This window comes from Hyperolius riggenbachi, chromosome 7, assembly GCF_040937935.1.
Source record: "Hyperolius riggenbachi isolate aHypRig1 chromosome 7, aHypRig1.pri, whole genome shotgun sequence".
Lineage (NCBI taxonomy): Eukaryota > Metazoa > Chordata > Amphibia > Anura > Hyperoliidae > Hyperolius > Hyperolius riggenbachi.
Genome location: NC_090652.1, coordinates 171,076,614 through 171,089,655, shown reverse-complemented (window position 1 = coordinate 171,089,655; position 13,042 = coordinate 171,076,614). Strand labels below are relative to the sequence as shown.

The window sequence follows — 13,042 nt, the reverse complement described above, 5'->3', positions numbered from 1 at the left end:
TCTCTCAGCCATCCTGGGAGCAAGGGCTCTGCACTGCATTATGACAGCAACTGTTTACTTCTGTATGAGACACAATACAGAAGTATGGTTGCCATTATAATGCAGTGCAGAGCATTGCTTTGATCTGATGAAACTGCTTATAGCAGTGAAATGCGTTATCCAGTGCTGAATAAAAGTTTTCTTTTTGAACCATCAGTGAGTCCTTAAAGGGACACTGTATGGGGGGGGGGGGGGGTTTCGGGGGAAAATGAGTTGAACTTACTCGGGGCTTCTAATAGTCCCCCACAGACAATCTGTGCCCGCGCAGCCACTCATCGATGCTCTGGCCCCGCCTCCGGTTTACTTCTGGAATCTCAGACTTTAAAGTCTGAAATTCCAGAAGTGAATCAGAGGTGGGGCCGGAGCATCGGTGAGTGGCTGCGCGGGCAAAGGATGTCTGCGGGGGACCGTTAGAAGCCCCGGGTAAGTTCAACTCATTTTCCCCCGACCCCCCTACAGTATCCCTTTAAAGGTGCACTATGGTGAAGATTAGGCTATTAGGGTAACCTGGTAAGATGTAGCTAATATTAGGAGCTTACTAAACCTTTTTTTTTTTTTTTTTTTTTTTAAATGTGGACTTGAAAGGTTTGATTTATGCTCCGATTACTTCGCGCTCAAGCTGTACAGGATAGGTAGACTGATCAGGGAGTGCTGGGGAACATCATAGCACTGGATGCAGAAGGAACCAAGTCTAATATTAGGTACTGTACATAATATTCCACTAGACTAATTTTCGCTATAGTGCACCTTTAAGTTTATCACTCTGAAGCAGAAACCATTATTTGGACCAAAGGACGAGTGGGGCTGGTACTTCCCCCACGATTAATTCAGTGGTTGCTTGAATCAGCAACCCAATTTTTTGAGTATCCATTTCTCATAATTTTATATCTCACACTAAAATACTTGACATATTCCCAGTGTGTGTTGTTTTCTACTTTTTTCTATTTCATGGTGAAATCTATTGAAAATCAGTGTGCAGTGTATGGGGGAGAGATTGTTTATCTCTGATCAGATTCAGATCAGAGAGGAATTGATCCGTTTGCCACGCTGGTTGGCAAGCTATATGTGTATGGGTGCCTTAAACCATAATTTACATATTTTTCAGAAAGAAGACTAACCTTGAAATCCCAAATAGTCATTGCACCATCTATGCCCGTAGTACAAAACTTGCGACAATCAGATTTGTCACCTTCATAAATGGATACCTGGCTGTTAAACAGAAACAGGGCAAATATAAAAACAAAGTAATAATTTGCCTGTAAAATATGGAACTATCAATGCAAACTATAATCTCAAAATAAGCAATACGAGAAATATATAAACATTTCAAACCACAAAGTTAGTATGAACACGTTCAAGAACAGGGCTGTGGAGTCAGCAGAAATTATTGGGTACATGAAGTCCGTTGTTAAAATGTACCAAAAAAACAAACAAACAAAAAAACAGTTAATCATGCTGCTGCAATAAAGCGGCCATCAAATGTTCAGAACCAAATGTACATATCTGACGTGTACACAGGAATCTTCTTGTCAACTGTAGGCAGACACACTTGCCCAGGGAGTTCTACTCCTACATCCTTGTTGGCGTGTACTTTTTTTACCGAACGCTAAAGTCAAAACTGCCCTATGCAACCTCAGTGATACCATGTCACAGTGGGAAACATCCCTTCCAGACTTGAGGTTCGTTGTTATGGAAGATTTCAACAGTGCCAACCTCCACCAACCTTCACCAGCACTTCACCTGCCCCACTAGGAACCTGACACCCTTGACCACTGCTGCACAGTCCTGACCAAACTCCCCCCCCCCACCTATCATGTAAACGTCCCTAGTCTACGCTCACCACCTCCAAGCCCAATGTTCTGCGCTACCTGTCAACGTTGAATACTAGAAAATCCTCAGGTTCTGATGGCGTTCCATTAGCCTGACTGAAAACTTGTTCATGGCAGCTCGCTCCCATCTACGCCAAGTCCCTAGAGGAGGGCAAACTTCCCTTGTGATTTAAGATTTTAAAACTAAAACATGGAGCGCTCCATAGTGCATTAACATAAAAACTGTTGTTTATTTCGCAATTAAAAGTTATACTCACAAGATGTGTGAAAAATTTTCGCTTATCAGCGGCAAGCCCCTCTGCTTAACTCCCCAGTGGCTTTGGCTCTCACACTGTGGCCAGCAGCGCGGTACGATGGTTTCCGTAGCTCGTCTCTGGGGGGGTGGGCGTGGCTTACCCTAGACGTGCTCGTAGCATCATTACGCGTTTCGGCGCTCTGTGCCTTCGTCAAATGACGCTACAAGCTAAAGCACGCCTCTTAACTAGCTGTCTGCCTCCGTGGTCATGGCAACAGCTAGGTGGCAAATTGAAGGCACGCAATGGCGTGGAGGGGGAGGGAGTATTTGTAACCAGGCAACCCTCGGGCGGCATCCCATTGTGGATTTCTTGTGATTTAAGATGCCCACCATCATCCCTGTGCTTAAAAAGCAGTAAGTCTCAGACCTCAATAACTTTAGGCCCTGGCCCAAACATCTGTAACCATGAAGACCTTAGAAAGAGTAGTCCTCTCCGACCTTAAAGAGACTAACAAAAGTTTGAGCCTTATTTCTTCTATCCTATAAGTTCCTATACCTGTTCTAATGTGCTCTGTCTTACTGCAGCCTTTCCTAGTTGCACAGTGGCTGCATTATCTCTGTTATATGATCTAAGCTCATCAGCGATCACCTAGATAGATCGTACTCCTATGCCAGGATCATCCTTCTAGACTTTAGTTACAAAAAAAAAAAACACGTCCATAGAGTTTAACCGGCTCTGCTTTTAATATCAACTGCCCTCACACTCTACAGGAAAATCTTGCAGCTCGAGGTCCATCCTACCCTACACTTAAAGAGAACCAGAGACGAAGCACCCTCATGTATTTTACTACATTTATCAGTGGGAACAAGACAGTAAACACCTACCCTGCTTTTAGTTTTATCCTTCTCTGCTTAATCTGCCTTTTATCAGCTCTGATAAGAATCCATGACTGAGCATTTAGTCAAGATTTGACCTGGAATCATTATAGCTGAGTCAGTGAAGACTTACTCAGCCCAAGCCCGCCCCCTGCTGGCTCAGCTTTCCTGCTTTGCATACTCAGAGCTCTGACATAGGAGAGGCTGCTCTGCTGAGAAAGAAGCTCTGAAACAACAGACAAGTGTGACTCAGTCATCATTATTATCTGTGCAGTTTAATTTCTATGAGAGACACTTCCTTCAGGCAGCCACACAGCATACCAGAATAATAAAGTTGAAAAGCACACAGATGAAAGGCAGCAGCCCTGCTTGTCTATAGTTTCATACAGCCTAGACAGCACATCCAGAACAACTCATAACCCGGAAGCAGAAAGGATATGAGTCGGCGGCCATATTGGATTTTTCCAGGAGCAATAATGGCTAAAAAAAACAAAACTCAAAAAGGCACACCAGAGCAGCGAAATTGTCAGGTAGAGCATTAATTCTTTACAAGGTATCGACCGATATGTTTATTTTGTGTGAAACGTTAATCTCTGGTTCCCTTTAAGGATCACGGAATTAGTCTCTAACAGGTCCCAAGTTGTCAAGCTGGAGGCCATCTCCTCACAACCAAGGGATGCCAACATGGGTGCCCCACAAGGCTGTGTCCTGTCACCGATCCCGTTCTCCCTGTATATGAATAACTGACGATCCATGGAAAACTTTGTCAAGGTAATCAAACTTGCTAAATGACAACACCACTGATGGCCTTGTAACCTATAATGATGAGCAGGCCTACCGCCAGCAGATCGATAGAATATGCCAATGGTGTAGAGAAAACAGGCTGTTCCTCAACACAGCTAAAACGGTTCAGCTGATCATTGACTTCAGAAAGCATGCCCCCACCCCACCTTCAATCTACATTGACGGCATGGAAGCGGAAAGGGTACCCTATGACCCCCCCCCCCCCCCTCCTGGGCATAACCATATTCAAAGACCTGAGCTGGAAGGCCAGCACTGCCTCTACCTAACGGAAGGCAATGAGAGACTATTTTTCCTTCACCAACTGAAGACGTTTGGTATGGCCCAGTAGTTTCTGACAAAAATTCTAGTCTGCTACTATTGATTCTGTCAGCTGCTCTTCCATCCTGGTGTCTTACCCCAGCTCCTCTGCCAGCGAACAAAAAAATCTGATTCTATGTATAATAAATAACATCTCTGCTGTCAGAATAAAGCCCGGTGCTTACTTGTGTCACTAGTGCATCTGAGCTATTATGCAAACTGAAATTCACACATTTTAATATGTACTTTAGTACAGAAGAGTATCTACAGTAGAATCCCTTTTTACTAAACTCCAAGGGACTGGGCAAAGTAGTTAACTATATCAGAGGTTTACTATATCAGAAATTGTTACACTCAAGCATACAAAGTATGCTATAGTACTGTATTCAGTTATTTTTTTTTCTTTACAATGCTTCAGCAAGCAAGCAAGCACAGGCAATGTTTAAAGGAAACATCTGGGAATTGGGGAACAAAAAAAAAAAAAAACAAAAAAAAAAAATCAGATCTACTTACCTGCGGCTTCCTATAACCCTGGAAGACTGTGTCCCTAGCCACAGCTCCGCTCCAGGTCAGTCCCTCTGCGCATTTGTGCGGCACTTGTGATTGCACGCCCATAGCGGAGAGTGTTCTACGCAGAAGTACTGCACCTGTGCAAAATGCTCTCGGCTTCGGGAGCGCGGTCACGCTTACACATGCTGCTATGGAGGGGACCCCGGGAAACCACCTAGGAGTGGAGCTGCGGCGAAGGACACATAGGCTTTCAAGGGCTGGAAAAAAAAACCCAGGTAAGTAGATCAGATTTTTTTTTACTATTCTTGGATGTTTCTTTTCAGGCAGATCAAAATGCACAGTGTTCAATATGCAGGGATTTGCATGCAATAATCATTCAACAACCTGCATAGGAAGCACAGGTTTCACCAATTAATTCACATACAGTACTTCTAGTGTGCGCCTCTGTTCACATTTCTGTGCACCATGGATGATACTGTAGCCTTGCAGCCATGCACAAGCAAGTCACAGATGATAGGCAATGCTCCTACTGGATGGCGCTTTTGAGGTAATCCACACAGGTAATTTCAATATTACCTTTCTTACCTTAATTAGGTAACATGGAGGTGAAAAAGCTTTGTGAATTATGCCCAATAACGTACACGTAGCTACTCGGCAGGAGCAACCCTATGGAGCGTACACGTCGCAATTCGGTAAGAGCTACCCTACTCTGTATTACCCAACTCCCACATTCTTAAAGGACAACTGAACTATCCTCCATCCTCTGAGTAGGTGCATTTCACCAGCTGAAAAAATTCTCTAGTGCAGATGGCATATGATCCTACGCATTGCGTTCCGAACACACAGCCATCTGTGTTTGCTAATGTAAACAAGGCTTTTGGGTGAGCAGAATAATTCTACATTAAGCAGTTTTTTTAAGAAGGCCTTAATGTTGCAGGAATGTAGAGAAATTGAGCAATAAAGACTACAGATGCTCAAATCCGATCCGGATGAAATCTGGATAGTAGCTATTTGGATTTCATCCCGTTAAACTTAAATCACCTATGCGGGCTGGGCAGGGGGTTTAATCTTGTCTATCATGACGTCTTGTTCGCCCGTCCCTCGGTGCCTCCCACGATGCGCTCCAATCCGGCGTCACGTGACTAAAAACACTTCCTCCTTCCGGGTTGAAGGAGGAAGTGCATAGTCACGCGACGCCGGATTGGACCGCATCGTGGGAGGCGCCGAGGGACGGGCGAACAAGACGTCATGATAGACAAGATTAAACCCCCTGCCCAGCCCGCACAGGTGATTTTAGTTTAAACGGATGAAATCCGAATAGCTACTATCCGGATCAGATTTGAGCATCTCTAATAAAGACTGCCCAGTGTACAGCCACATTTACTAAATCAGTGCAATGCTATGGGTGATTTTTTTTATAAAATCACACCACTCAAGTGAGAACACACACATAGCATTAAATTATAAAGAGCTTTAAAAATCATAAGCACTTAGAAATAGCTCTTGCATTGTTAACCAGCCCTGAGGGCCCTTTTAAACTGGCACGTTGTATCAAATTGACGCACTGCTACCGCAGCCTAATGAAAGTCTATGGGGAAGTTCATATTTTCCACGTTGCAATACGCTGCGCTAGTAGTGCCTGAATTAACGCAAGGGCATACCTACGTTACCACGCGGCTCCTGTGGCAATCTGCATCGGCCCGGATATCATGTTAAGTCCATGGTGACCCCCGTTTTCTTTTAAAGACCTTCCCGCTGCGATGTTGCAGCACGCATGCGTGATAGTGTATTTTTTCAATACATTTCCGTATACCCGAGCCAGGAAGTGACCGCATGAATGAGTTACTTCCTGCTTGGCCGAATGTCAGACAGGGAACACAGAACTAACGCGGTGTTCCCTGAAGGCCTGTCTTTGGCGATGCGGTGCGGTGGGCACGATGCACCGCACCCCACATCGCTAATACAAATACACTGATAAAAAGAGTGGTAAAAGCAGGGATAAGGGTGCCCAAGCCTCAAAGGATCCTCACACCTTTAAATCCAATCCATATAGTAAAGAAGCGTCGGGAGGCTGGCACTTCCAAAAATAGAAAAAGCTTTTTATTGAAGCATTAAAATCAGTGGTAATACAGCTGTATTTTGTAGTATATACAGGCGCTGATCCAAACTTTATCTGATGTGTATGTTCCACCAGCTGCTCAGGATAAACCACATCCACAAAAATATATAAAGATTACCTTGTAATCACTCGATGCGCATTACCGGCAAGTGGAAAACTTTCTGCTGAGAGCCTGCAATGGCCCCGATCGAGTGATTACAAGGTAATCTTTATAGATTTTGCCCACAGCTCAGTCTCCAGTGTTCCCTGATGACGGCGCAAGGCCGAAACCGGTAGGAACTGGAGACTGGGCAACTTATATGAGATCGTTTTTTGGATTTTAAATGTGTACTGGGTTACACTATAAGCATTTAACTACTAAGGGTCCCCTGTCAAAAGGACCCTGGAAGTAAGTCATTGTATATGTGATGTAGATTCAGCTTCTAATAAATGTTTATGTGATTCTTGGATGGAGAAGTGACCTTTCTCAATTTATTTCTGGTGATGGTCACTGTGGAAATATGCTTTTGAGCACTGTGCGGTTACTGCAGATGCCGATTTGGGTACCAAGCACTGTGGATTTGTATGCATTTAACAATACAGCTGTATTACCACTGATTTTAATGCTTCAATAAAGAGCTTTTTCTATTTTTGGAAGTGCCAGCCTCCAACGCTTCTTCGCTAATACAAATATACAGTGTAAAACCAGCCTTAGCCTTGTTCACACTCGGGAATGCCAAATTATGATCGCAATCGCCTAGCAATGCAATTTTTCAGCGATTGCGTTTAACGATTCTCATTCCAGTGAATGAGAATCGTGTCTCAATCGCCGGGAAAATGGTGCATGTAGTGTTTGCTATCCGCGATAGTCACAAACATGATGCAATTGCTGCAGTGGCAGTAATCCCATATGATTTCTTGTGCAGCAGCGCTTTGCTAATTGCCAGAGCTAAGCACCAGAGTATGGTCATTATTCCTTAGAGGAAACCCGAGACAAAGACTTTAAAAGCATTCATACCTACCTGGGGCTTCCTTTAGCCCATGGGATCCCTCACCATCCTCCCGGGACACTCCGATCCTCTACTGGCCGGCCTGGTCTCTTTCTAAAGTTGCCCCTGTTGCCGCATTCTGTGTATGCGAGGCCCTGTTGTGCCCTGACGATGGGAGAGTGATTGGCCCATGTATGCACAGTACGCACTGACTGGGATGACTGGAGAAGGAGACCAGGCCAGCCAGCAGAGAATCAAGAGCATCCTGGGAGAACGGCGAAGGAGCCTATGGCCTACAGTGGACAGAAGGAAGCCTCAGGTAAGTACAAATGCTTTTAAAGTTTTTGTCTCAGGTACACTTTAACCTGCTGGGCGGTCTGGACGAGCTCAGCTCGTCCAGTACCGCCGGAGCCTGCCGCTCAGGCCCTGCTGGGCCGATTTGGCTGAAATAAAAAGCAGCACACGCAGCCGGCACTTTGCCAGCCGCGTGTGCTGCCTGATCGCCGCCGCTCAGCGGCGATCCGCCGCGAGCAGCGGCGAAAGAGGGTCCCCCCAGCCGCCTGAGCCCAGCGTAGCCGGAACAAAAAGTTCCGGCCAGCGCTAAGGGCTGGATCGGAGGCGGCTGACGTCAGGACGTCGGCTGACGTCACTCCGCTCGTCGCTATGGCGACGATGTAAGCAAAACAAGGAAGGCCGCTCATTGCGGCCTTCCTTGTTTATTCTGGGCGCCGGAGGCGATCGGAAGAACGCCTCCGGAGCGCCCTCTAGTGTGCTTTCATGCAGCCAACTTTCAGTTGGCTGCATGAAATAGTTTTTTTTTTATTAAAAAAAAACCCTCCCGCAGCCTGCCTGGCGATCTTAATAGAACGCCAGGCAGGTTAATACCCCACCTGGTTGTTTTTTACTTACGTGATGCTGTTCTGATGTAGAGTTTCAAGGGCAGTGTTGCGATCCTCAGTAGTTGCTCTCTTATCCATGTTTCTAAATCTTTCCATAGCGGAGATATTGCGTTGAGTGCTTTGCTTTGGAATGTCAAGTTTAGACACAAAAGTCAACAAGCCATTGTCGTCACAGGTAAAAAGCATAGGACAACAGTCGTGTCCCTAAAGAGAAAAACAAAATTGGATTACACAATGCCTCCATATAAAGCCTAATGCCACTTTTAACCTCCTTGGCGGTAACCCCGTGTGTGACACGGGGTAAGCCGCCGGAGGGTGCCGCTCAGGCCCTGCTGGGCCGATTTTCATAATTTTTTTTTTGCTGGACGCAGCTAGCACTTTGCTAGCTGCGCCAGCACTCTGATCGCCGCCGGCCCCTGCCCGATCGCCGCTATCTGCTGCGGCGCGGCCCCCCCCCCCCAGCGCTGCCTGGCCAATCAGTGCCAGGCAGCGCCGAGGGGTGGCCCGGGACTCCCAATGACGTCCCGACGTCAGTGACGTCATCCCGCCCCGTCGCCATGGCGACGGGGGAAGCCCTCCAGGAAATCCCGTTCTATGAACGGGATTTCCTGATCGGAGATCGCCGAAGGCGATCGAAGCGGGCGGGGGGATGCCGCTCAGCAGCGGCTATCATGTAGCGAGCCCTCGGCTCGCTACATGATTAAAAAAAAAATTTTAAAAAAAAAACTGCTGCGCTCCCTCCTGGCGGTATTTTTCATACCGCCAAGGAGGTTAAAGATGCTAGCTACAAAAAAATGAATGGTCCAAAATATAGTACATAAATGTTCATAATGTAAAAACTAAAATAAAACAATCTTCTTCTAATGAAATCGCAACTCCAACAAACAGAATATGCAAAATGCCAGGTGATCTAATGGCCCTAGGCTGCCTAGGCACAGCCATCATCACAGCTTTACCATTAGGGCCAGTTTCCACTACAGCGGAAATTGGGCCTAATCCGCAGAGTTTCACTCAATCAAATCGCGCAGGGAAACTCTGCCATAGGGGATAATGCTGCCGCCGTCCGAATCGCTTAGCCTTAGCGATTTGGACAACACTGCAGCATTTTTTCGTGCGAGAGGCAGCGAATCCCAAAGCCATGCATGGCACGGCTTCACGTACTCGCAGACCAGGAAGTGCTGCCGCTCGTCTCACAGCCACACGCGGCAGCTAGTGGAAACAAGCCCTTACTTACCCTTGGAATCAAGGATACCAAGACATTTTAACTGTAAAACTTTAAAAACAATAATGATTTACTACTGGAGTACATTTAGAATCAGTATGGGTAATAAGTATCGGCAAAGAAATTGGACCAAGTTTGGTCCAGTTTTTATCATTTTCAGTTTTTCTGCCATTAGTAGCTTAAAGGACATCCGAGGTGAAAATATATTAATGAGACAAACAATTGTATCTAGAGCCAGATATAGCCAGAGGCGCTAAATCTGGCTCTTGACTCGACTTTGCTCCCTCCAAAAATTGTTTGCCTGAAGAAGCGGGAGGCGAGTCCACCCACTTCCCCCTTTTTAACAATTTTAACTAATTTTACTCTACTTGGCGCCTCTGTTATACCACATAATTGTTGAGTCCACCCTTGGTGGAGGGGTGTATCCCCATTTCTTTCTATCTACAGAGAGCGACTTCTTAACCCTGAGCGGGGTCAGGCTACAATTCTCCCGCCTGCTTATCCAGTGGTTGCCTTGGAGGCGACCCGTCCTTGTGAGTATAACCATTGTGTGTGTTTGCATCAGACATCACCTCATTAACATACTACACCATATCGGGCTCTCGGTTCTCCCCCTTTCTTTCAAACAATTGTATCTATCCTTCTTCAAAAAATGACCTTTTTAGTTGCCCCACAGTTTATTTTATATTTAAATCTACTTTCAGTTTTTACGGTTTCATGGCCTCTTCTCAGTGACACATGCATTGAAGTATGCCAGAGCTAAATTCTATGAACGATTGATTCTTTTTAATCTCTTTCCTGCTCTCAGAAGCCATTCATGGCCAGGAAAGTGTTTTATAGCTGCAATTCTTTATCAGTGAGGGTTACGCTATATAGTCTAACCCGGTTCTGACCCAGACAACAAGGTTATTACAAAATTTAAATTATGTCCCTATCACAATGTATGGCACCAATATTTTATTTGGAAATAAAGGTGCATTTTTTCAGTTTTGCGTCCATCACGATTTACAAGCTTATAATTTAAAAAATAATAGTAATATACCCTCTTCTCATGCATATTAGCTGGCAGGGCGTAGATTTCAATCACCGCCGCAGCGCGCATCCACCATTTTCGCCGCCGAATCCCCGCCGTGTCCCGTCGCAGCTTACTTGCTCTGCCTGTGCAACCCTCTAAAAGAGGGTAGTGTAATGTGGAAATGTATTTAACATATAGTCGCATGGACAGGGTTGCTAGGCGACCGCATATACAAAGAGGCGAATGTTCCAGAAGCCCCGCGCGAGCAGAGCGAGGCACAGTAGGGCAGAGCGCACGAGACACAGGCTGAGGGAACTGGTTAAAACCAGTTCTCCTCACAGAGGAGTCAGTCAGTCAGCAGCGGTGAGGGAGGGAGAGGCCAGCGGAACAGGAGCAGCCGTAGCAGCCACCCCATGAGGTGAGCGGGGGCCCGGCGGCAGCGAACCAGACCACAAGCAAAGTGGGGCAGCGGTGACAGAGCCCAAAGTAGCAACCGGAGACCACTTAAAGTGACAGCAGGCCAGAGCAGGTGCGCATAAGAGGAGAGAGATACGCTTTCAGCCGATGAGTATAAGCATTGAGCAAGCCAAGGTTGTGATCAGTGGGGGCCAGGATCAGTGGGAGGTTGTCAGAGAATAGTGACAGTTAACCCCAGCATACTGAATGGTATCCCCTGATTAAGGCGGTATGACAAGAGGTGGACTTACCTCCCTCGGACATATACTCAAATGCAGAGTAAAAAATATACTCCATAAAATCGCAACGCGTTTCGCAGTCAACAGTCCCGCTTCATCAGGCAGTACAGGAGCATATACAACTGGTTCAGGTCCATAAAGCGTGTGAGCGCCTCTGTATATTAAGTACTGTATTGCCAAAGAAAGAGACTGTGGTCAAGTATATTCAGTGTGAGTGAATTTTGTCACCTGAAGAGTGAAAGGCCTCTGACAGCCCCTCAGTGATATATAGCTGAGCCGCAAGCAGTGATACGGATGCAGAGACATTTGCCTGCATCAGTTCATAAGTCATCAGTTGATTTGTTCTCCAGTTATTTACTAAAAGCCTGATATGAGATGTGAACCAAAGTGTTATTTTTGTGTTACCTGAGTGCAAGGGGGGAGGGAGAGAGAGATCGAGAGATCCCTATAAAAGAAAGTGGTGCTTAAAGGGAACCTTAACTGGCGGGGAAAAAAAAAATTCACTTACCTGGGGGAATCCGGAAGAAGAGGACGCTTTGCCCGAGGACGACTGGAAGTCGTCCGAAAACGAAACTTAGCGGCGGAGGGAGACCGGAGGGCACCGAAGGACCGGCGCGGGCACAGGGCGGCTGCAAGAGGCTTGGGAAAGCCCCCAGGTAAGTGAATTTTTTTTTCACCGCCGGTTAAGGTTCCCTTTAAAGGGTAACTTCAGCCTAAACAAACATACTGTTATTAAGTTATATTAGTTATGTTAATTAGAATAGATAGGTAATATAATCTTTTACCCACCCTGTTTTAAAAGAACAGGCAAATGTTTGTGATTCATGGGGGCTGCCATCTTTGTCATGGGGGCAGCCATCTTTTTGGTTGAAAGGAGGTGACAAGGAGCAGGAGACACAGTTCCAACTGTCCTGTGTTCTGATTACCCCTCCCAGCTGCGCACGCTAGGCTTCAAATGTCAAATTCAAAATGTAAAAAAAATGCACCAAAACAGTAGAACAAGAAAAACAACATCAGAAATCCCATCATGCTTTGCATAGCATAAGGGGAAAACTGCCCGGGCAGTTTTCTTCTGTGCAGCTAAAAATGAGGCTTGTACAAGAGAAAGTTCTGATGCTGTGAAACCGTTAAAGAAACACCAAGCCTTTTCAGTGCTGCCGAGTCGATTTTTAGTCCGGATGTTCACTTTAAAAGATACAGTAATTTGAGAAATATAGTAGAGAGAGTTAAGGTCTGAGAAGAGAGACATTACGAATTTTGCGCAAGGCAAGAAGGAGTCAAACTTCGGTTTCACGACATTTTTTGAGTAAACATCATACCTCTGCACAGTTAAGATAGTTTGTCCTTGATGATGTGATGGCACTCCCTAGGGTAGGTGACAGAAAAAAATTGCTCTTACAGCGCAAAGCTAGGCGGATCAGGTAGTTCAATTGTGTGCAGCCGAATGGGCTGAATGAATGCTTAAAGGATACTGCAGCCGAAAGGCTACGGAAAGATAAAACCTCCAATGTGTAGGGAAAGAAAAGGACATACT

The 13,042-nt window shown here is 45.8% G+C and overlaps 1 protein-coding gene across 1 annotated transcript in view; it reads right to left on the bottom strand.

The window, feature by feature from the left end:
* The window catches only part of ARPC1A (actin related protein 2/3 complex subunit 1A), a 77,301-nt gene that overhangs the window by 1,406 nt on the left and 62,853 nt on the right, over nucleotides 1–13,042 (bottom strand). The window contains exons 8-9 of the mRNA XM_068244884.1: nucleotides 8,587–8,780; nucleotides 1,158–1,248 (exon numbers count right to left, since the gene is read on the bottom strand). Coding sequence (XP_068100985.1) covers nucleotides 1,158–1,248; nucleotides 8,587–8,780 — 285 coding nt within the window. The remainder of the gene's footprint in view (nucleotides 1–1,157; nucleotides 1,249–8,586; nucleotides 8,781–13,042) is intronic.